This window comes from Lissotriton vulgaris, chromosome 1_1, assembly GCF_964263255.1.
Source record: "Lissotriton vulgaris chromosome 1_1, aLisVul1.2, whole genome shotgun sequence".
Classification (NCBI taxonomy): domain Eukaryota; kingdom Metazoa; phylum Chordata; class Amphibia; order Caudata; family Salamandridae; genus Lissotriton; species Lissotriton vulgaris.
In genome coordinates this window covers 1573418881-1573444622 of record NC_141685.1, presented here as the reverse complement: position 1 = coordinate 1573444622, position 25742 = coordinate 1573418881, and the positions used below count along the sequence as shown (strand labels likewise).

At 41.3% G+C, this 25742-nt stretch overlaps 1 protein-coding gene across 1 annotated transcript in view; it reads right to left on the bottom strand.

Moving 5' to 3' along the window:
* The window catches only part of TRHDE (thyrotropin releasing hormone degrading enzyme), a 1998244-nt gene that overhangs the window by 733141 nt on the left and 1239361 nt on the right, over positions 1–25742 (bottom strand). Inside the window, exon 8 of the mRNA XM_086918108.1 lies at positions 1514–1579. Coding sequence (XP_086774234.1) covers positions 1514–1579 — 66 coding nt within the window. The remainder of the gene's footprint in view (positions 1–1513; positions 1580–25742) is intronic.

The window sequence follows — 25742 nt, the reverse complement described above, 5'->3', positions numbered from 1 at the left end:
ATTCTCCTTAAAGCAAATATGGCACTATACACAGATACCGGGGTTCTAGTTACATTGGGCGAAGGAAACAAGACCACAAAAAAAATCATCACAAAAAAAGTACAAAATTGGGCTATGTCCAATTTCTTTGTTATTAGTATCAGATTATACATGCTATGGAGGGATCATTAAAGATGGCATTGCGAGAATCTTTATTCGGCTCAGGTCACGATTGGACAAGATACTTGAACAAAGCTAGAGCGGATATGGAGTTGAGATTATACCTTCCCCAACCAAGCAGCCTCTCATATACAGCTCTAAAAAAACAATGAAAGAGCACCTTATTGCCTGCCCTAGAACAACTGACAAAGAATGGCTACATACACATAAGCTTTATAGAGCTATTTTACCATCTTATGAATTACCTCGTCCGTAGTATTATCTGGAGGAAGCACTGATCCAGTATGCAGAGAAATATAATGCTGACCAGGTTTATAATTTTACCAATTGCTGAACTGCGACCAAAATGGAGCAACAGAATCAGTATTATCCCAGGCTGCTGATTTTGTACATACAATAAAGAGTGCGCTCCAAATTTACTATTATGCTGCCCAGACCTTTGGTTTGCCTGCAGCACTCTTGTAAAACCTATGTTTTTACTGCATGTAAAAATTGTAAATTGATACTTGTATAGCGCACTACTCACCCACAAGGTCTCAAGGCGCTTGTACGAATACCGCTGTGGAACCCATCCTGGCTTTCCCTGTGAGGCATCTACTTCTGGGCACCCCCAAGGTGGAGACCAGGCATCCTTAGCGTTGTGGGGGCCATTGTGGAGATCAAGCAAACTATTGCCCAGAGTTGCAGAGTGGGACTCCATGATTGGAATAGGCACCGAGACGAGAATTATCAAGTCCGTGGAATTTTGTGCCGAAGACCCGCCCAGGCAGGGAATTGAACCCTGGTTCCGGGTTAGACCTCTGCATCAGGGTCTGCCGCTCTAATCATTGAGCCACACTTCTCCACAAGGAGCATGCACATGGAGCATGCACATTCTCATTGTGTTTTAACTCATCAAATATAACTGTTCTGGCTCCATAAGAGGTTTTTTTTAAATATAAGTTTGAAAACTTTCAAAGCCTGGAACCAATCAAGGTAACCCTGACAATTCTACTACCTTAAAGTTTTTTAATGAATGGTCGAAAGGCTCTGGATTTAATACGCAAATACATGCCAAAATTGGTTTTAAGATTATCATCATAACAACTGTGGAGGAGTAAATCTTCAATCAAGCTTATGTGTTTTTCTTGAATTCAACTCAGGGTTTTTTTTTCTATAATGATGTTACTTAATAATTATTTATTCATTTATTGACTTCTCAACCTCAAAAAGAGCACATGGCCATGCAGACCCATTGAAAGACATTCCTAGAACCACCCGTGAATTCTTCTGGTACAGATCTACGGTTGCATAAACATTGTACATACAGGAGCATAATTTACTTTTATGCAAAATGTTCTCACAGTAAATTTACCTGAGAGAGGGTATTCCACAGATCATTTCTTGCTGCATTGCCAAATTTGTGCTTCGTTAAATATTCCTGAAACAATAAAAGACAAACTTTATGCAGGAAGCTCGTAGTTCAACAGAGGAGCACAGCAATAGTAGATAAATATAAGGAGAAAGCAGAGGCAGGTAATTAGTTTAATATTTTTGCTTACTTAATCAAGGTCCTCATGCAAGATTTGAATCAAGGCGTTCAGAGAAACTCGAGACTGACCCATAATGCAAAAAAAATAGGGGTTGCATAATTACATTTTTCTGACATGGTATATTCTCCTACAATTGTATGTCACACCCCGATGGATTCTTGAATTCAGTGCTTGAAGTGGAAACATTGAAGTGCAGGCGCTCAGTATCCCAGAGTACCTGTTTGCTACTGTTCCAGTACACTTCCATTAAACTAGTGCTGAGAAGTGTAGGTACTCTCCCTCTCAAAATAAAGAAGTACAGGTACCTAGTACCTCATAGTAACTGTCCATTCAAAGTACTGCTTTAATTGAATATGTATTTATGGTCGACAAATAGGGCTTGGTAAAAGTATTTTATGAATTGCACAATAGGCAAAATCCAGGTTTCTTTAAGTCACCCGTGGGAAGAAACTGGGCTCCAAAAACACCCTAATTCGCTGAGATGAAGAACCTGAGAAACAAGTGAATGTCCAGCCTTTCTCATTGTTTTAGAACCTCATGTGCCTTTCCCTTGTAAAACGAGGTACAGGGAGAACCATGTGAACTGTGAATGCACCAGTCAATTTGTTTGGCTCTTCCAGGACATTGTTTAACTTGAAATAATCACATAAACTCGATAGTGGGCAGATAAATTCATGACAAGAAAATGTCGTAGAATTTCATCACAACTCGCTTCTGCATACCATATCATTAAAAAATGTTCACCCAGCCCCTTCCACAAGGCCTAAACCAATTGCTTATCTGAATGAGGTTCCACTGAAAGTGCTCCATGCTCCTCATTATCACACAATTACAAAGCAATTAAAACATGAGACAGCCATAACAAAAAATGATACACAGTCACAAGTATCTGTCAATAACATTTTAAACAGTCATCTGGAAAACACTTCCTAATAACAAAGAGGCAACGTGTTTTATTAAAAGTGAAAGCCAAATACCTACTTGTTTCATTTTTTCAACTATGGTTCTGTTCCCAAGATTTTAAAACTGGATCAAACCAGTGAAATCATCAAGGTGTTTCGCAATGTCTGTTATAGTTGTAAACGGAGACAGTACATTATAAAGAGAGGAGCGTAAGGGAGGCGCTTAAGTGGATATGGATACCAGAGCAGAACTTCATCATATCTCCGTCATCCTGTTCTAATGTATGATAAAGAAACGAGAGAAGTCTAGACCATGTCATGAGTGATGTAATATGTGAGGTCATAAGCAGTGCATTGCGGGGCACGGGTTATAGTTAAATCAGCTAAGTATAACTGCTGAATTTCTCTGGATTTGTATGAGTACAATCTGAACCTAACTAGAATGACCCCGTAACCTTTGTTTTTTTGTGTGAATTTCTAAGGTTTTTTACATTCTATGTGCTAACTATAACGTCCTTGTAACCTTTGTTTTTTTTTGTGAATTTCTAAGGTTGTTTTTAAAATGCAAATTCCTAACTATAACGTCCCTGTAATCTTTGTGTTTTTTAGTGAATGTCTAAGTTTTTTTTAACTAGCAGTCACGTTTGCAGAGTGGTGGAGAAAGGGGGCTGGGCCTCCAACCAGCTCTCAGGAGTTCTGCTGTGTAGGACCTAAAGGAGGTACCAGGAGGGCTTCTTGACCTCCAAGATCCCTCAGGAGTAAAGTGGACTTTATCCCCCAACCAATATTGTGCTATGAAGCGCGTTTGCAAAGTGGTGGATAAGGGGGCGTGGCCTCTGAAGACCTCTTACTAATCCCACTGTGTCGGACTTAGCGGAGGTAACAGGAGGGATATATTGTTAGAACTAGAGCTACATGCTCCCTAATTTCACTACATGTCCCGGAATGCACTGCAAGGGAGGTGAGTTTTGTGCTGTCCCATACTGCTTTGGGACTGATCAGGTGATGGGGAGGTTCTTAAGCCTCCAGGTGCAAGCTTGCAGTGCTTGGCTTTCCTCGCTAATCCTCTTGTTTGGTACCGTGATTGAGTCTGTTTCAACCTGGTCGAGCCTCCCTGGATTTCGTGTGTTGCCTTTTGGATTTTTTCTATATGCTGTATTCTATTTTTGGAGCCTGATCGCGTCCAGCGCTAAATATTTCCTGACAAATTTCCTCGGCTTTCGATTGTGGAGAGCAGCTGTGTCCTCATATTCCCCGCGCACTCCTGTGCTGATTTCAAAACGCCACTACGTGCCCCTCTTTTATTTTTATTGAAGAAACTTTATTTAGCGCTGAAGCACGATGCATTGTCTGCTCGTTTTTGGGAAATATAAGATTTTTCACGTTTCCTGCTTAAACTCGAGAACGCGTTAATCCTTTTCCTTGTGCCGAACATTGCCAGCTCATGTTTCCTGAGTAAACGCGAGGACGCGTTAATCTTTTTTCTTTTGCTGAACATAGCCGGCTCACATTTCCTGATTAAACGCGTGGACGCATTAATCTTTTCCCCGTTGCCGAAACATTGTTGACTCATCGTTTTTTATGGATTCAACTATCCCGCACTGTGCACAAAGAATCAAGTGTGTTTCCTACGGTCCCTTAACTCTGCTAATCCTCGAACCTCCTACGCTGCAAGGAAGTAAAGATATCGATCTCCAAGTCATTTCCCATACTGGAACACGTTACTGTGGTGCTTGCATTCTAAGGGAAAACACAAGTCAAACTTGTTATTATTTACCTATTGCTGAACTACAGGAAGTACCCCTTTGCATCTTTTTTTGGTTTTAGAGACCAAGGAATATTTTCCTGAGAGACCTTTTTTGGACCCTCATCAGTCAAAGCACAAGTAAGTGTGGGATGGCACACAATTACAATAACTTCGTGTTTAGTATAGAGGGTATCTAAATTGTATAATTAAGAATTCCCAGTGATTTTGTTTGTTCATGTTCTGTCCTTTCTTTATACAGAGATCCCATCTATTCCTGACTTGAACATTCCTTCAGCTGGCTGACTGACGAACTTGGGTTATCATCTTTCCTTGGTCTCTTCATTTTCTGAGGTTACCTATCTTCTCTTGTGTGTTCCTTTGTGACACAGTGAGGGTGGTACCTTCGGGAGAGGTTGAGATATTAGCTTCGCTCCTGGGGAACGGTGACTTCTGCCTGGGACACTGCATTGTGAGTGTGGTTGTGAGTGTGTGTGGTTGTGAGTGTGTGTGAATGTGAGTATCTGGTGGAAGCGTGCACCGATGGCTGGTGGTGTTTGTGCCCGGTGAAAGTGTGAACTGACGGCTGGTGGTGTTTGTGCCCGGTGAAAGCGTACACTGGCGACTTATGGTGTCTGTGTCTGGAGAAAGTGTGCACAGACGGGGTGGTTGTGAGTGTGTTTGTGTGTGTGTGTGTGGTGGTGTGGTTGAGTGTGTGTGGTTCTGTGTGTGTTGTGGTGTGGTGGTGTGTGTGTGTGGTGGTTGTGTGTGTGGTGGTGTAGTTCTGTGTGTGTGGTGGTGTGTGTGTGTGATGTGTTTGTGTGTGTGTGGTGTGTGTGTGTGTGGTGTGTTTGTGTGTGTGGTGTTTGTGTGTGTGTGGTGTGTGTGTGGTGGTGGTGTGGTGTGTGTTTGTGTGTAGTGTTGTGTGTGGTGTTATGTGTGGTGTTGTGTGTGGTGTTCTATGTGGCGTTGTGTGTGGTGTTGTGTGGGAGGAATTTTCCACTGACTGTTGAAATGCGTTGCCCGGTCCCTGAGAGGCGGACACGCTTTGGGAACCTGTCCACGTCCGTCTTCAGCTGGCCAAGCAATGGGGGAATCTTCAATCCATTCCTGCTCCCCCCGCCCATGACACCATGCATGGAATGTTCCACAGACACAGCACATGCCTCCCCAGGGCCCAGGTCCTGTTTCCCATTTCACTGTCGGCCGCGGACGGATCCATTGCAGAAATGGTGAGATAGACTGGTGGGCTGAGCGCGAGCTGTAGAGAAGCGTATTTAATCTGCCCGTTATGTATTCGTATCCTGCACAGGTGTGGCCAAGTTCCGGTCAGTGTTCGAATTCAATAAAATGAGCGTGCTAATAATACTCCTATCTAAAATTTAGGACACTATATATTTTGGGGTGACTTTTAACAGTAGGAAGAGGGCTGTTGACAAATACTGTTGGGAGGCCACATAGATTCATACACGTGTAGCTATTTTTTGATGTAAAAATGAATGGTGCTTAGAAATGACGCCCAGCCTTTCAGCTGCCTGTGTGTCCGTGGTGTGTGTTATCTGTCATCTGCTGAAGTTGGCGGGGCTGGGGTGGAAACAGCGGAAAGCCTCAACCAAACTTTGCAGGCAGCCACAACGAAAGCCAGTGATTGGAACATGGTGAACAGTTGCATATTTTGTTAACTGTTTTTTTCCCACAACATTGTGCTTCCTCCGGGAGTCCAATGGGGCATCAAAATGTCTCTTGTTGAATGATATTCTCTCCTGCTGTTCCCCAGTCCCAGATGTTGCAGCAAACTGTTAGATGATGCATTTTATGGATAGGATGATGTCTAATAACTTGTTCTTTCATGGAACCTCATAGCGTAATAAGCAACAGAAATTGTTTGTAAGCAACTTAATGGTCCTTATTTTACCTTCCGCAGAAGCCTGGACGGCTTAGTTGCACTTACAGGGATTCCACGTTTGGCCTACTGAGTTTGTACTTTGTGTAATGATACAAGTGAGTGGGATGTAAAGGAACTGCTATAGAAGCCGTTCTACTCTAGAACCATGGCAAATGGTGAGCACTTTCACGGCCGCTTTGATGTGCTCAGTGGCCACGCGGCTCACTGAGAACATAAAAGCGGCCGCAAAAGTGCTCCCAAAGGCTGCAGGCTGACAAATGGTGCGCGTGGCCGGCGCAAATGCACTGTACCCAGCCTTTGGGAGCGTTTTTAAAAGTCCCTTACTTAATTCTCGCAAAGCATCGCGATAGCTATATCGAGACCTAAACAGGGAGCACCACCGCCACCACATCTGGAACACATCACCCACTGCTGCACAAATATACAGCTGAAGATGTAAAATATTGTCAGACACATGAACTGGAATGCTAGTAAACTGCAAATTAACAGAAACATTAGCATGGAAGAACTCAGGGGCATCATCTTGAAAAGCAGTACAGGAAAAGGCAATTTACTGACCAATCAAAAAGCTAAAAAACAGAAAATACAGCACACATCGCCATCCCACACAGCATTAAATGTCAGCATATAAAATGCCACGTAAAATCATTTCGAAAAAAGTACAGAGCAAAGCAACTCATGGAAAGTTGTCTTACAAGTGTTTGAATGCAGAGAAAGTGTGAACCGAAAATGCAATTACAGCAAGACAGACGTGTTACATGAATCATACTTTCTGGAGATGTTGAGATTGAGTAACCTTATAAACATAGAAACGTCTACTTATTTCAGATGATCATTTAGCGCAGAAAAACTATAGAAAACACAAGCATAGAGCTAATACGTTATTATGCTCTTGCAGCATAGTCTGTTTGACCCGGGGGTTACGAGAACCTTGGGGCATTGCATGCAAATCTATGTATGCGGTCATAAGGGCAAAACTGCACGAGATGCACAGTATCTATTTTCTGTGGATTCCTGATGAAAAGCCACAGAGAAAAGCACAAGGCTCAGCTTGAATTTAGAGAAAGTCTCAACAACTTGCAATGAAGTCATCTCACATAGTAAGCAATGTGGTGCAGATATGCAGTGGTTAAATGAGTCCCTTGTCGAAAAGATTGGCTAGAACACCTGCCTGCCTCTCTATTCCTCCTTACCCTTTCTCCCTTTCCCCAATGAATGTTACAACCTTGGCATATGAAATTCTCCTCAAATCAGGCTACACACCTGGAAATAAATCCTTGTATAACTGCATCTAGGAGGCTCAGGTACAAGCTACTTTTCTCTTGCAGTGCCCGAAATTAACATAAAGACAGGGTGTGCAGCTGCAAATCAGATTTTTTTTAAATACCATTATGAATCAAAATGTGTGGGGATGCAAGAGGCATTTCCATTCTAAGATTCGCAATGAAATGTATCAAGGGCTTTTGACATCAAATATGGTTGCAAACCATTGCTCAGATACTGACCCCCATGTTGGGGTGGTAACTGATTTCCAGAGAATCACTGCCTGCTCGCTCAGGATGTGCTTCCAAAACAGGAATCTTTGTTATTTAAAAGCAGCCCCTAGATAGAGTTTGCTTTTCTTTAAGTTTTTCTCGTTGGGAATGGAAATGCTGGAATGGATGTCTCATGTCCCTTGAAGGCCTCCATCACTGCATTTCCAGTCAAACATCAAGGGTAGAAAATTGCAACCTGCTTACTCAATATGCATCAGGCAGGTCAACTTACATAGGTAGCATCTCAGATTGCATTCCCATTCGCAAACAAGTCAGTTAGCAAATTGCACATCCCTCACTTGCAAATAGGAATACTTCACCAAGCACTTACTTTGTTTGCACAGCATTTATTGACTGCACTTTTCCTGAAGTAAAAGATTGAGACAATGTAATGCATTGCGCTTCCATCATCTCAGAAATGATGCATCACTAATGAGCCTCGCCATAAGGGTCTGTGTCTACTCTCCCAATCTATTGTGTATTTATTATTACTACATAATCTGCCTTTCAGATCATCATGGCCCTTCAACTCCCCCAACTAGTAGCTATTTTGACAATCTTACTTTGCATTGACTACCTTTTTTAACCACTAAGAATTTAAGTCAGTACAATTTAACCTTCAGTCATTGCAGACTTGTTAAGTGGCACTTCTCCTGAGAAGCCACAAAAGTCTTAATAATTTGTAGTTTCCCTTTTTTTTAGATTGGTATATGTATTTCATGTAACAGATAAATATTTGGTATAGTTTATAATATCGTTTTTTAAAAACACTGGTATCTGAATCCTTTAGGGGTTTTGATGTCTGGATCACATTTTGTGAGTGGGGCAAGTGGTCTTGCAGGTAAGATTGGATAGTCCCTAGTGAGCATGGAAAATACTGATATGTATATGGTTGGCCACTATATGTATTTGTACATTAAGCTATACAACAATGAACTAGAACTAAGATGCAATAAATACCTGTGGTTGAGTTCATGTATCGTTTTTTAATTTCTCTCTAAAAGCTACCCTGGGAGCAATGGGGATGCCCACAAGGGTCACCTGTAGATAACTGTGCCTGCCACGGGGCTTTAATGATGATGCCAAAAAGGCTAAATACATTCTTGAGGTTGCTTGTGTTCCTGGGCACAAAGGGCATGATTTAGCATTTTGGGGCAGGGGCTAAGAATGATTTGAATATGGCTGTTCCCTGTCTAACAGGTGCAGTGAGTAAAAAAAAAAGGATGGAATGGAATGAATTTCCACAGAAATTGCAAAAGCTTAGATCAATGCAATCATCTCCTTTTTTTCTCAATGCTTCAAAGGCTTTATGTGGCTATTCTGAGACTTACAACTTCTAATTCCACACATGTTGGAAATTTCATTGCTCAACTTGTGCAGATTACATTTTTGTTCTCCTTACATGCACACACGCTTCCAGAAGGTGGTTGCCATTAAAGAAATTCCCTGTACAAAAACAATATCCCTTATCTGCAGGACACATCCTCAGGATTTTAACATTAGAGTGAAAGGCTGCGCAGGATGTATTTGGCAGCAGATTTGTGTTAGGGACTCCAGTCTTTGGTGTGTACATCTTTCAGCAGACTCCCTTTTCTCGCAATCACACTTTCAACTTAAGTTGGCATCACAATCCGGAAAACCAACAATAAACATGCTGTTAGCTGACCACATGTCAGAATAGCAATAACAAAATATAGTCTGATATAAACATTGTGTTGTGTTTGCAAAATGATCTCTTCATTGAGTGTGTATTATCTACTATTATCCACTATTAAGTGGAGAAGTGTGGCTCAATGGTTAGAGCGGCAGACCCTAATGCAGAGGTCTAGCCCAGGACCAGGGTTCAATTCCCCACCTCGGCAGGTCGTGGGCTCAAAATTCCACGGACCTGATAATTCTCTCCTCGGTGCCTAGTCTAATCATGGAGTCCCACTCTGCAACTTTGGGCAATAGCTTGCTTAATCTCCTCAACAGCCCCCACAACACTAAGGATGCCTGGCCTCCACCTTGGGGGTGCCCAGGAGTGGACGCCTCACAGGGCAAGCCAGGATGGGTTCCACAGCGGTATTCGTACAAGCGCCTTGAGACCCTTGCGGGTGAGTAGTGCGCTATACAAGTATCGATTTTAACTCCAATGAGGTGATAGTTCTGTACACTATATTTATAACACACTGTTTTTGTCAGGTAGCATTAATGTAATCACATTCAGCTAGCATTCCTCTCAGGTTGATCCTCTGACTTGTATTGCCTATTGATCATCACTGCAGAATGCCTCCTAAGTAGAGGGCTCAGATGGAAGTTGATTCTAATCTCAACTGTAAGAAAGTCAGACAAGGCACGGTATGGTGGACAGAATCCAGAGTGTGAAGAGACCAAGCTCCCCATTCATTATGACAAGAAGAGATACCACAACGGTAAACATGATCAAGAATCAAAGAAGTACCCCAGAAGGAGGTAAACCAATTTCGCTTAAGAATTCCTTAGCTCACCTTTAGTAGCAGCCGAACATTACAGCAATATCACATGAGATGTATAGGAAATTTCAAAACCAAAAGATCAAGCAATATATTTATAATAGAACCACAAACTCTATGGTGTAATAACGAAAAAAAGACAAAAAAAATGTCAGATGAGGCTTCAAAAAGTTAAGGAAAAATTATGAATCATTAATTTGAAAACATTTAGTAAAGCTGTTCAACATTATAATATGGGAACTGCCAGAAATTGGAAAAAATGACTGTCTTCTATGTGGTTGATTGGGAATCCTAGGCACCTTTTGTAGCTGAACGGAAGTAAACTAGTCCATGTAGATGGTGGTAGGTGGCCAACCTGAAATTGTGTGCATTCTCAGTGTATAGTCTTGAAGTCTCTTGATGGGGAGAGTTCCATGAGGTCAAGTAAATTTCCTAGACAGTCCCAATATAGCCTTTACCACAAATACAAATGCCAAAAAACAGGTCAAGGTTGAAATTGGATTGAACAAATTTGCCTCTTTTTGTATTGATGCTGTTCTTGTGTACTTGATTACTGTGAGGAAGACCATGCCCCACTCCCCGAATACAATCTATTACCCTTAAGGACCCCAACCTAGCACCCTTATCAACCCCAAAATTGAGACACATCAAGCCTCCTAGATTTATTTTTCACCCACCCCTCCCACAATCACCCCAATCGCTTAAAAAAAATAGAGTCCCAAATAATCAAGTTCTAGAAGTAGTACTTTAACAAAAGTTAGGACTCTTCAAAGCTCAGTCCAAACACCTTTTGACAGATGTGTGAGGACCTCTTAAAAAAGTTCAAAGTTCCTTTAATTTCCTCCCACGTCAAAGTGGAAAACTCTAACTCTTCTCAATAGGCATTCTCTTCCTTAAAAAAAGTGATTCTCAATCTTTTGCCATAGAAGGGATTTTCCACATCAATTTTACTGACTCCCACCAATTTGTCAGTAACCACCAAGCATCCACACTTTAACGAGACATCTTTTAGGAGTTGCTAGCTTATGCCACTTAAAATTACTCAGATGACAAAGCAAGATTTAGGGTATATTTCAGGTTCTTTAGCACAGGCTTCACATGACTGCTGATATGCTCCAGATTTTCTTTTAGCTAAAATACCATTTGGGGCTGCTTACAAAACAATCTACTATGACAGGATTTGTAGGAAAATGACTAGAAAGAACTATGGAAGCAGCAGTACTCTCAATAAATCATTCAGGGAATTAAAAGCGCACTACTCACCCGTGAGGGTCTCAAGGGGCTGGGGAAGTGGGTATGCAACTCCGTTCAGCCAAAGAGCCCGGTTTTGAGAGTTTTCCCGAAGGTGTTCAGGGAGAGGGTGAGTCTGATGTCTGCAGGTAGTTCAGTCCATTGGCTACAATGTGAGAGAACGATCTTCCGTCTGCTCTGGCTCTGTGGATGCGCGGGGTTTCCGTCAGTGCGAGTTTGGCCGATCGCAGGTTTCTTATGGGTACGTGGTAGTTTATTCTGTTGCTGAGGTATTTGGGTCCATTGATGTGTAGGCATTTATAGGCGTGAATGAGGATCTTGAAATGTATTCTTTTCTCCACAGGGAGCCAGTCGAGTCGCCGAAGGTGATGGCTGATGTGTTGACACCGGGGGATGCAGAGGACGAGTCTGGCCGCCGTGTTCGGTATGGTTTGGAATTTACGGAGTAGGGACATGTTTATGCCGGCATACAGTACGGTGCCATAGTCCAGTCTGATGGTGATGAGTGCATGGGTGACAGTTTTCCTCAACTCAGGGGGGATCCGTTTGAAGGTCTTGCGGAGGATGCGGAGGGTGTTGAAGCAGCTGGAGGTGACGACGTTGACTTGACGGTTGATGGTGAGGGATGAATCTAGTACGATGCCGAGGTTTTGGGGGTGGTCTGTGGGGGTTGATGGACTTCCGAGGGTGGTGGGCCACCAGGTGTTGTCCCACGCTGAAAGGGTGGTTGCGAGGGGGGCCATGTAGATGTTGAAGAGGGTTGGGCTCAGAGATGATCCCTGAGGGACTCCGCAGCTGATTTATGTGGCGGAAAATCTCTTGATTTGATGTGATCTAATAAACCCTGGCACACAAATGCAGAGTATAACATGTTTCTATAAGGTTACCTTGGAAGACTTATAATAGGTGAGCCTAAGCACCAAAATACTTACCAAAGAAAATGAGTAAAGTGCAGTTGAACTGCACAACTAAGCAAACTTTTCAGTTAAAGAAATACATATTTAAACAAGAAGTGAAAATATAACTTCAAAAATGAAATAAAAGCAAATGAGAAAAGTCAGGGTGTACAAGAGCCAGAATTAAAAAGAAATCACCATAAATAATATTGGAAAATAAATTGACAATGTTAGTTAACATGCATGCATGTTACCTGTCTCTGATATTAATGTAACTGCATTTTCCCTGTAGAGACAAGAGTCAAAATGTGATTCTTTATGTAAAATGTAAGAAAGCAAAAATGGTCTGTGGAAGTTTACTGACTACAATGGGTGCCATCTTTTGAACCGCCATTCTTCTGCTTTACAGTATTGTCACTAATTTTCAAAATACCAACTTTTCTCTAAGAAACACAGAAAACCTCCTAAAATGCAAAGACCACGTATGTAAGTCTTAGGGACACGAGAAAAAAGAGAATACAACTAGTAAAACACCTAGGTCAGGCTCATCAAATGGTTAGGGCCAATGAACTATTTACCTTTTCACCTGAAAAAAGTAATAATTCAAGACAGTGGATAAAGGCAGGAAGCTATGTCAATCGAATTTGTGGTAGTTGACATTTTAAAAGTTATAGGGAACCTAATGCTTAGGCAGCTGGGTGCTGGAGCCATGAAAAGGTATCCATTGAGATAGAGATATAGGGCCAGATTAATCAATATTAGGAATAGAGATAATTGAGATTCTCAGTGAATCAGAAAATTGCTATTACTAAAGGATTTCCTAGTAGGTCGCAACTCAACCTACCTTATGAATATTAATGAGTTAGGTTGCGAGTTGCGATCCATTAGGAATGTCTGCCATCACAGGGATGGTGGCATGCTGGGTTCAGCAGACCACCAGGTCTGTGACTGCTTTTAAATAAAGCAATCTTTTTTGTTAAAAAGGCAGCCAGTTTTACTTAAAGGAAAACGGGATGCTTTTAAAAAAAAGGAGCATTCGCTGCCTGCTCTTGAAAAATATTTTTGTAAACATTCTCGTAGGGGAAGGGGTCCCAATGGGATCCCTTCCAATTTGTGAATGGGTTACCAACAACTTTGAGTTGGTGTTAATGTGCATATGTTTTACGACTGCATCTTGGTCACAAAACAGTCATACATCACATTCTGAATCAGTATTTGGAAGGGACGACCTAAACATGCCCCTTCAAAATACCGATTTGGTATGTATTAGCAATTCCAAACTGTGATGAATCGCAATTTGGGAATAAAACATACCAAACTGCATTTTTGAAGGTGCAAAAGGGTCACTTATGTGAATTAACCCATTTGTAACTGAACAGAATCTTGATAAGTGTGGCCCTAATGCCTTGAGCTTTAATTTGGGTCAAGCTAACACTTGTTATGTAAACCCACCTAAAAATGTGTACCATAAGTCTTGAAGAATTGTAATCTCTGGCTCCCAGTCAAACAGAAAGGAGTTGAAGTGGCTGAGGTTTCAGTAAATCGTACTATGATAAAAGGACTCACAAAAGAAGATTGAATGGATTGTACTGAACTTAAACGACAGAAATCTAAGCATTCAACTTGTTGGAGGCTCTTATCAGGGAAAAGGAGATTCTGATGCTGGAGGTAAATGTGGGTTCAAAAGTTGGTATTTTAAATGGGTCTCATATTTCAAGTGAAATTTCCAAGCTGTGAGGTTGTATTTGTTCACCAGCTCCTGTTACTTCCGGCTGATTCACAGTTTTTCAGCATGCAGTATTGAAAACAAGGTGTAACAAACTACAAGCTCTCCAGCAGGGCCAAGTCCAAATATCTTAGCGCACAAAAGAAATGAACGATTGCTGTTTGTGAATCATTCAAAGGAAGGATACTTTCTCCCTTTCACAGGTAGATGAGAAACACTTTCAGCAGGAAGGTCTCCCTTTCTACTAGTTATAAATTAGTTTTGAAGTGCAAGTGGGCCATCCATGGGATTTTCAGAAAGGGAATTAAATTGTCTTTGATCATTACTTTATTAACTGAAAGGTTCATACATTCCCTTTTCAACATTATGTTAGTTCATGGTGTGCCGGTTCTTGGTGGGTTTCTGATAAGCTCTGTGGCTTGGGAGCTTTCTCCTTTCCTCCATCTCGACTCACAATTAACCATTTCTGCCCAACCTTATTCAAAGTCATTTCAGCACTTTGTCGGCACCATACCAGCATGGCACACAGAGCACAGAACACATAGTCTGAAGTGGAACTCCACTCTGAAGATTATATGCCATTGCAGTTTTCTTAATTAACAATTGTACCTTCTCTCATGTACCTTCTTCCATTTGAAGATTGGGTTTGTCAGAAGATTAGGCATGCTCATTTAGTAGTGCAAATTAAACTGGGGTCTACAGCTAAAAGGGGTGAATTGTGTTTGCATCACTTCAACACTAAAATAACAATTGTATCGTATTGCATATATGACATTTTACAACCATACAGAACAAATCATGTAATTTTGGTCCTGAATGACTTTATAAGCATAAGGATCCAAACTAATATTTGAGTTACTTAAGTTACATGTTTCTAAATGAGACATTTTATGGAGCACAGCTGTCAGTATAACTTCTATTCTTGCTAACATGCTTTTATAGCAGTGCTTCCCAAATGTTTTAGAATCACAACCGACTTTTTAGAATGAAAAACTTCCACAACCCTCCCGACTTTAATGGACATGAGGTGGACGATAACTAAGGCATTGTATGCAGAAAGCACATTTTCCATTGAAGTAGCCACTACATTTGTACAGACATACAGTTTTATTGCTGAAAATGTATCACACAGAAATGATACTGTGTGGAGTTTCTGTGAATATATCTAATTTGTTCATTAACCAATAAAATATCTTTATTTATTTTGATCCTATTAAAATGGTTGGTTCCATCACATTACAGAATTACAAAACATTGCGCAACATTTTTGGTTTCCTAACTGGTGAGCCTAAACAGTTCATTTACAGGTATTTAGACGATGAGGTGTATTATAAAAATTTACATCCTACAGTCTTTCCTTTCACACTCCCTGTATTCCAGCAATATTGTCACATAATTCACTTTACTTTTTTTTCTCTGACTAGAAAGTGAGAGGAGTTTGTAAGCATGGATTCCCCTGTTTACAAAATAGGCGGCAATTTGTCAGAGGACATAGTCTGACATTCGACAACTGTCTTTAAAGTGCAGCAAATGTGACAAGAGAAATACAGAATTTAAAGGCATCTTTATATATTGCTTGGACTTTTGCCACCCACCAGAAATCGTGTCACAACCCAAAGATTGGGAAACGCTGTTTAAAAGTGTAGAAGGAATGAACCTTCACAGTTTCCATAACTGACCCCAGGCTATTGAACAGAATGCTCTTTACTATTATTGTCTTACAACAGGCACAATATTATTACTTTGACAGATCTGAGCACCAGTGTAGACCCTCAGCATAGGAGGCCCAACAGTAATAAACTCATAAGGTTATACTGAGAAGAGCATACTGTTTTATCACAGCGCAGGGAACTGAGGCCTGCTCACCAGGCTTTAGTCCAGAGCGAAGATAAAAATTTCAGAGCTCTAAATAGTGTCAAAAACAGGGAAAATACACTAAGGTATATTAATGTACCCATTGACAGCAAAAGTCTGCATCAAGTGTTTCAAGATTGCTGAAATCATGTCCCAATTTTGCTTCTTCCAGACTTGGCATTTAACCTGAAATTTGCCTCAAAGCATCAAAGAGTCTATCTTTAGACTTTTAGCCGAATACCACTGCAGGTAGTGCTTACAGATTTTCAAGGAAGTACATGTTGAAAGATTTTGTAGGATTCAACGTTGTACATGTGTAGTTAAAGGCAGGTGCTTTAAATGCGGCACCATATTTGGTTAGATACAGCAGGATACTACGCATTCTTGTTGGAAAGCAGAATCAAACTACCTATGCTACAGAAACACAATAACACAACACCAGGGGGTAAGAGAGTGTATTGTTTGCTCAAGTAATTAAAAACGTATTTCACACATTTCATAACATACAGTGTCCATTACATGTATTATATCTACAGGTACTTTGCACATTTCATCAATTGTCTTATCTTTATATTTGTTTTGATTGTCTAAAAGCTCAAACAATTAAACCATGAGAATCATGGATGCTACACTGATTATATACTTTAGTTACTGAATCAATGGATTTCTCTTTACCATTTCTGTTTAATGCCAGCAACTAATGCTTTTTATCAACCAATGCAACTATTCTTCTGAAATTTGGGACCATGAGTAGATGTAAGTATACATGTTCTGCCTCATCTATGGTCCATCTTGCATGAGCCAGAAAGGCAGGGTTAACCAACATTATTGTTCAATAACCAAACCATTGCATACAGAGAGCAGACTAAGTACTCCATCCATTGAAGCACAACTGACTCAACAGCATTTCTAAGTAAATCTGAGGCTCTCCCAACTACAACTAAATTGTATGAACTAAAGTTATATTAGCCTACATCTGTAATAAGCATGCCAGACTTGAAACTCTCATGGAAGCAACTGATAATTCTGAGGTCTTTGAGTCCCATAAGGGGCAATTAAATGTTTCCCTCATTTTCTGTCACTAAAACTTGTTTATTGTTTGGGACCTCTGCTGCACTAAGCCTTTCATCTCATTTCTCACCACTTTACCAGTTTTTGTTGAACTCTGCAGGGGCACAATTTAAATGATATGATAAATATGCTTCTTATTTGAAATAAAAGTTTAATTGGATCAAACTCTTCTCTCAAATGTGGCGATGGTATTGCTTAAATAAGGCACAATATTGAGCATAGAATTCTCCCTTATGGACTATCTAAAGTATGCCTTAAAGATTCTCAAAAGACCAGTGCTCCAGGTAGAACAATTTCAAAAGTTGACTCACCTTCTTATGTGTCTGCATGCACGCTATCCTTGATATTAATGTAGCTCATTTTCTCTGTAGAGACATGAGCTAAAATGTGATACTTTACATAAAATATAAAAAAGCACAAATGGTCTGTGTATGGTTACTGACTATAAATGGATGCCCTCATTCGAACCTCCATTGTTCTGATTTGTATCCCTTCCTTAATTTTCAAAATACTAACTTTTCAACTGATCTTATTCTGGATGAAACAGCATGGGAGCTTTGTCTAAGTACTTATAATTGATAAAGCTCTACCTAAAAAAAAGAGAAATAATTTTGGAAAAAATAGACCTTTAAGACAAGCATAATTTTGAGAAGGTCAATTTATTTTGTCTTATATACTTTCCATGCATTCCCCTACATTTTGCCAGCGATAGAATTGCTTTTTGACTTTAAAAGCCTGCTATCCTGCTTAGAAATGCAGAGAGAGCAATACAACTCATGACACAACACTCTTTGAATGAATGAATGAGGGTGTCCCGGTGCTCAGTATAGACTAACAGGAGGGAAGAGGCAATGCCCCCACGAGTGTCATCAAGCCTAAAGCTTAAAAAGATAGTTCTTCTTGAACGATCCTGCCTGGGTTAATAATCTCACATGAGCCAGCAGCTGGTTGCACTTACTCGCTGCTGTGACCACAAAGGAAGACCCCCCTTTCCGAAGCTTACAGAAGCAGCGAATAGTTAAGAGTTAACAGATCGTAACAATCTTCCTGTGCTGTGTGATGCACTCTTTTAAGTAAGCTGGGCCTCAAATGTAAAGAAGTGGATGGGCCAGGGACATGGATTTGAACATTATGCGCTTGCGGATTGGAAGCCAGTGATGTTTTCCTATAATGAGATACCGAGGCATATATAGGTAACCTAAAAATAGGACGAATGGCCATGTTCTGTAATACTTGTAGATGCTGAATAAAGTACTCAGGGAGACCCAAATATAAAATGTTTGCTTAGTCCAGTTGGGATCAATGCCCTTACCACGGTAACTTGAGGTTCATGGAGGAGGACATATAGACATTTTCTGAACATCCACAGGATCCAGAGACAAGATTTAACCACCGCTGAAACATGGGCCTTTAAAGAAGTTGGAATTCAAACATTATGCCCAGGTTCTTTGCCACTGCAGTGAATAGGGGCAGGTTGGTGACCTCACTTGTTCAGGCACCTGTCCATCCAAAAGAGGGGTTTGACCCAAACTTAAAGATCTCTATTTTGTCCGAGTTGCATTGTAATTTGTTAGACTGAAGCCAAATTAACAGTGTCTTCATACAGAGAGCAAAAGATTATTTCGTGCTCACTGAATCCCCTTCATAGGAGAGCAAGAGCTGTGTATCATCCACATATGACACGACCTTAATTCCAAAGTATAGAACCAGTTGGGCCTGTGGACTCATATACACATTAAAAAGGGTGGGGCTCAAAGAGGAGCCCTGCGGGACACCTCAATTCAATGATTTGGTTCTGGAAGAGCAGGGGTTCATCCAGACAACCTGTTCTCAGTTCCCTAAGAAAGAGATCAGCCAGCCAAGGGCTGCCCCCTTCATTCCTAGATGTTCTACTGTTTGCAATAGAAAGCTGTGGTCAATCATATCAAATGCTGCTGATAGGTCCAACATACACCAGTGCTACAATGAGGCTGGAATCCAAACTATGTTTGATGGATTCTGAAACCACAAGGAGCGTTGTTTCAGTACTATGATGGGATCTGAAGCCGTGGTGGTATGGATGGTGGAGACTATTGTCTGTCAGAAAGGAGGTGAGTTGGGGGCGTGGCTAGCGCCCGGTGAGGATGGCGACGCCGGCGTAGGCGCTCCGCTGCGGTCGGGGAAAACTAGCGGTCCGCATCTCTATTTTCCTGTACGGACGGAAGACATCACCGTCGGAAACCTCCAGGCATGCTGTGAGTCTGTTTGCTGTTCCGGGTAGCAGCCCTAACAGCTTCTTTCTCCACATACCGTTACGGTCGCGGTTAGTCGCGGCCGCAACCGCCAATTTGAACATTTCTGAAGAGCCTGCGACGCAGCACTCCCTCATCACTGCAGTCAGTTTACAATGTGCATTTCATCTGTCGAGGATGCGTTGGGCTATTGTTTATTGTGACTGACTTCCTTTTGTGCCACCATTGGGTTTTCTCTACCCATTTTGGATGTTTTCCTCCTCAATTCATCCTTCTATCTCAGCTCTGGCGGCCATTTTAAACCTACAAGACTTTGCTCCTCGAGCTTGTCACCTGAAGCTGCAGTTGCTACTCGCCCCTATCTTCTCATGGAGGCTTGTTTTTATTTCTACATTTGCACATCTCAACCTCACTACAACCAGGCTGATCTGCTAGCGTTCCTTTCTTCATGCTGGGGCCCTTCTACATTGGTGAGCCTTCCTCTTTTGTGCACATTTATTTCTGGAATGCCTATTGCCCGCACTGATGCTCCCGCCACTACAAGCGAATAGTAATGGAATAAGAGATAAAGCGTTCGCTTATTGACCAGGGGCTCTGTGCCAACGATTCTTCTGATGTATTGCTTGGAAGTTCCTCTCAGTTGTTGCTGATTATTTACGGATAGGCTCCGGCGTTTCTTTCCTCACGTTGAAGCATTTTTCATTGCAACAAGCGATTTGTGTTGTACTAAGACACATAGCAGCTGCTTAGTTTCCAGGTGTTCTTCTGCTGTGCTACATGGACATTCCTTTTAGCAATTACTGACACCCCATGGGCAAGCTCCGACCGGTCTCTGTGGATAAAACCCCGAAACATATTTTTTTCAAGAATTCCAAGGTGTTCTCTGCATTTGCCCAGTTGGAAGCCTCTCATCCATCTTCTATCTCCACACCGCAGCCTAAGATGGAGCCCTCCGCGCAACCCTCAGGAAAAGTCACCAACAAGAGACTGAAAAAAGACCCTCCCTCGCCAACTAATTCTACCTAAGCCATATCCATGGAACTTTTGCTGGAGGAGATAAGGGCGCTTCGTCCCTTTATGGAGGAGACCAACGCGAAATTACAAGTTCTGACTGACAATTGGTCGCAGATGGATGCGAGGGTCACATCAGTGGAGCGGAGTGTTTCTTCCCTTCAGGAATCGTCCACTAAGGTCTCTCACATGCACTCGCAGATCTCTCTACTCCAGAAACAGGTGGAAGATCTTGAAAATTGAAATCGTCGCAATAATTTGCGCATCTACGGCCTGGTGGAGGGCTGCGAGGGGACTGACCCAATTGCTTTCTTCAAAACCTTCTTGCCCACACTGCCAGAGGACACTGTGCTCAACATACAATGGGCCCACAGATTAGGTCGGCCCGCGTCATCCACTTCCTCCTCACCAAGGCCGAGGGGCGTCATTATGTATTTTTTTGAATATACTGACCTACTGAAGTTCCTTTCAGCAGCCAGACCTTCTCCTCGTCTTGCTTGGCCTGGATATACCCTGTTCTTCGCACAAGGCTATGATAAAACCACAGCTAACCGTCGTAAGGCCTTCCTGGACATCAGACCTGCTCTTCATTCCATTGGTGCCAGATACGGACTTTTTCACCCTTGTCTTTTTAGGGTGGCCTACAACAACAAAACTACGACTTATGATGATCCTGTTCGACTTCAGAGCTTCCTGAACTCTTGCCACACTGCTGAAATGGACCTTTCGGGTCCTTCCTCTTCCTTCCCTCCATGACTTTTCTCTCAACGTGTTGATACTTTCCCTAGTTTGATCTCTTTCTCTCAGTTGGTTTACCAGTTATGTTTCAAGTTCTTATGTGCTGTGTAATCATTTATGCTTCCTGCTGTTCATCCTTTCCTGATTTATCTATTCTGGTTTTTTTACCTTCCACGTCAACCTCTATTCTGATTGACTTAGTACCTGATGTTTCCCCATGTTCTTACAGATTCTGCATCACGTCCCGTGTTGCTCCCCCGACCAGGCGGCTTGCCGGCCTGGACGTTTGCCTCCTACAGTTGGCTCTACCCCCCCTCACATTTGACCTTTTCTCCTGGTTGTTCTTCCTCATCTCCCTCCCTTGTAAGTACATTTTTTCCTCATTGTTCGTTTGGTTTCTTTTCCTGGTTGTGATCCCTTACCTCCCCTACCTGTAAGTAAGTTTCTTTCCCTTATTGAAATGTTAGCTTTTCTTTCTGTCCTTACCTCCTCTTCCCTGCTACCCTTTCTAATTACTCTCTTCTTAAAGGTGTCACTTTTTCTCTTTCACTTTCAGTTTCTTTCTTATCGTCTAATTCCTATTTCATCATCTCCTTCGCTTTTCCTTCATACATTTTTCCTTGCTTTTCTTTGCTCTGAGGTTTTCTCTCATTTTAGTTGCTATCTTTTTTCATTTCCTTTTTAATGTCAGTATGTATTGTTTCATAAAACGTTAAAGGTCTTAACTCTCCTATTAAGAGACAACGAATTATTTCTAACCTTGCCAAATTGAATGTGGATTTTGCCTTCCTGCAAGAGACTCACTTATCTGAAGCGGAATCTGTTAAGCTTAAAAGAGGTTGAGTGGGAGAGGTGTGTTTTGCTCCTGGAGATGGTAAGCGAAATGGTGTCGTTATTCTTATCCGTAAATCTCTTACTTTCTCCATTTCAGCTACTGAATCGGATTCGGATGGTAGATGGATATATGTCAAGCTTTCCTTGAGGGGTGTTCCACTCTCCCTTCTCAATGTTTACGCCCCTACAGGCGGTGACCCAACTTTTTGGCGCGAGATGACTACTCGCATCACTAATCTCATTGACGATAATTTCATTATGGCAGGGGACTGTAACCAGCCTCTTGATCCATTTTTGGACCGAAACTCCAAAGCTTCCTTTGTTCCAAACAAGCCTCATAAACTCTTTACTCACGCAGTGTCACAGCATAAACATATTGATGTTTGGCGTCTGTGCAATCCAACGGCCAAAGAGTTTACCTTTTATTTTCCCTCTCACCATTCCCAATCACGCATTGATTATATTTTTGTATCCCATCATCTCGCACAGTCTCTTACTCATGCAGAAATTTGCCCTATTCTATTGTCTGATCACGCCCCAGTTTCTATTAATATTGATATCCTACCCAAAGTCGTGGGACCTAAGAGGTGGCGCTTCAATAATTCCTTACTTCTAGACCCCAAATTTACCACCTCCTTCCCTGAATTGTTTAATGAATATTTTATCTTTAATGATATCCCTTCTATTCCTACTCACACTATTTGGGATGCATTCAAGGCCACAGCTAGGTATTTTATTATCCATTATGTGACTAAGAAGCGGAAGGCCGCACGTAAATACACAAGTGATCTTCTCCACAAAATCAAGGGTCTGGAGCACTCCTACTATACCTCTCATTCAAAGTAAACCTTGACAGCACTTATTGACGCCAAGTTGAAATTTAATAAAAAATCTACAGAGGATGCTTCTCTCTACCTATTGAAATCTAGTTCGAAATTTTATGGTGGGAGAAACAAAGCAGGGAAAATTATGGCTAATTATTTGAAAATTAAACACAACAAATTAAATATTGAATCTGTATTTGATGACACTGCTGTTCTCAGACATAAAGATACTGATATTCTTGATGAATTCTCCTGCTTTTACTCTATCCTTTATTCCTCTGAGACTCATCCTACTCCCCAATCTCTCTCTGATTTCTTCTCTACTATTTACCAACCAGACCATTTTCCTATTGACTTAACCTCTTTGGAATCGGACATTTCCCAGCAAGAATTACTCTCCGCCCTTAATTCTCTCAAAAAAGATAAAGCTCCAGGGCCTGATGGATTCACAGTTGAGTTCTATCTTCATTTTTCCAAATTGCTATTGCCCAAATTACACTCCCTTATAGATTCTTTTGTTACCCTTGGCAGCTCTTCAGGTACCTTTTCTGATGCTCATATTTGTATAATCCCTAAGGAAGGGAAAGACTCTCGATACTTTAAAAACTATAGACCAATTTCCCTTGTCAACATTGATTATAAGATTTATGCCAAATCCCTTGCAGCTCGGTTAGACCCCTTTCTACCTGAATTACTTGGTCCTGAGCAATCTGGATTTGTTAAGGGATGCTTTATTACCGATAATACTAGACTTCTTTTTAATGTTTTGTCTAAATCTCCACGCTTTCAAGATTCTCTGGCGGCTATTGCCTTGGATGCAGAGAAGGCGTTTGATAGGATAGAATGGACCTATCTTTTCTCTGCCCTCAAATGGTTTGGTTTTGGCCCCAAATTTGTGTCCTTAATTTCCTTTCTTTATTCCAATCCCAGAGCGGCGGTCTGTGCAAATGGTCTGGTTTCCTCATTTTTTGAGTTGGGTAGAGATGTGTGACAAGGTTGTCCTTTATCCCCTTTTCTCTTTAATTTAGCTTTGGAACCCTATCTTTCCAAACTTAGGCAAAATCCTGACATACACAGCTTTCAAACATCACACTCTCACATTAAACTCGCTGCTTACACAGACGACATCTTGCTTTTTATCTCTAATCCTACTGTTTCTATTCCTGCCTTCCTTGCTGAAGTACGTGAGTATTCGCAGATTTCTAGATATAAGTTGAACAATGACAAATGCGAAATTTTGCCCCTTACGAAATATACCTTCAAACCTGATTTTGTTGCTTCTAATTTCCCTTGGAGTCCTTCTCACATCAAATACTTAGGTTTACATGTCACTCCCTCCATTGCAGATACAGTCTCACTTTGTCTCAACAAATGTACCCAGAAACTCTCCGATCTCACCACCAAATGGCATCCACTCTATCTTTCATGGTGGGGACGTCTCGATACTATTAAAATGATGTTATGCCCCATTGTTTTATACACTATTTCTAACATTCCAGTTCCTATTTCCAAGAAGTTCTTTAAGAAGATCAACACCATTCTTTCCTCTTTTCTCTGGTTAGGCAAAAAACCCTGCATGTCTCTCTTTAGATTGACACGTCCTAAATCTGAGGGAGGTGTCAATTTTCCTGACTTTCCAACCTATCACAAGGCTTTCCTTTTGCACCAGGCCTCCTTTTGGCTACGAGACCCTGATGAACCTTGTCGTTTATGGCTTACTGTAGAACGTCTTTCTCTCTCTCCCTTTACTTTTGCTGAGTTTCTTTCTTTCTCTCGTAAACCACAGATACCATCCATCCCCATACATAAATTCACAGTCAAGCTACACCTAGCCTCCTCTCCGGCCCCTCCCTCCTCTGTAGCTGACTTTTTATCCACTACCATTTGGCATAATAAAAATCTCCTTATCAATCACAAACCTTTTTATTGGAAATCTTGGAGGCAGAAGGGTTTAATTTGGGTTTCTCAACTTTTTTCTCACTCCACTTTTTTTTATCTTTTTCAACATTACGCCACTCTTTTGATTTTCCCGCTTCCTTTGCTCGTAAACATCTTATACTTAAAGAAGTGGTCATGTCTACTTACACCCAGATCCAGCACTCTCACAATCATTCTTCGTCTCCTAACCCCACCTCACTACTTCACTCCTTGTTGGCTGTTTCTTCTAAAGCTTCTCTCATTTAAGCACTTCTTCGTTCCACACCTACTCCTCGTCCAAAGTCTAAGGTAGAGGAACAATGGGAGTGTGACTTTGCCACTTCTTGCCCTATTTCTTTGTGGGATAAGCTGTGGGTAAAGATTCGCATATCCTCTAGATCCGCCACTTTAACACAGACACTATTTTTCATTTATAATAGACTTCTTTTTACACCACACTTGCTTAGTAAGAAATTTTCCTCTGTCCCTGACTTCTGTTGGTCTTGCTCTGCACCCAATGCAACTCTATTCCACATGCTCTTCTCTTGCACTGTCGTTCACGATTTTTGGAAACAAATTTGGACCCAAATTAATGATTTTTTTGGGGAGTCTCTCCCCTTGTTGGGATCATGTCACTTTTGATGTGCGAATCATTGATTTACTGATAGCGGTTGCATTCCAACAAATCACTGTTAACTGGAAGAATTTTGGGAATATATCGGTTAAAGCATGGTGGTATAATGTTTGTCGTAACCATAGGTTGGATACTGCCTTTGTTTTTCCTCTTCATATGGCAATGAAATGCACCAATTTATGGCTCCCTATAACATTGTACCTTGATACTTGGGCTAAAAATTAATTTCATTTATCACCCATTCAGCAAGAAGTCTCAAAACCTCCCTGATTGACCTTATTGTTCCTAAGTATTTTGCTATCTAATAGATTTTACTACTGTTTTCTTTTTTCTTTACTCTATAGCCTCATCTTGTCTCCAAAACCAGTCTACCTTTTATTATTTATGCAGTGTTTTTCTAGATTGTTTTGTTTCTATTCTGTATCATATATGTATATTGTATTGACACCTCTTATTGCTTAATAAACTATTTTTTGAACTGAAAAAGAAAGGAGGTGAGTTGC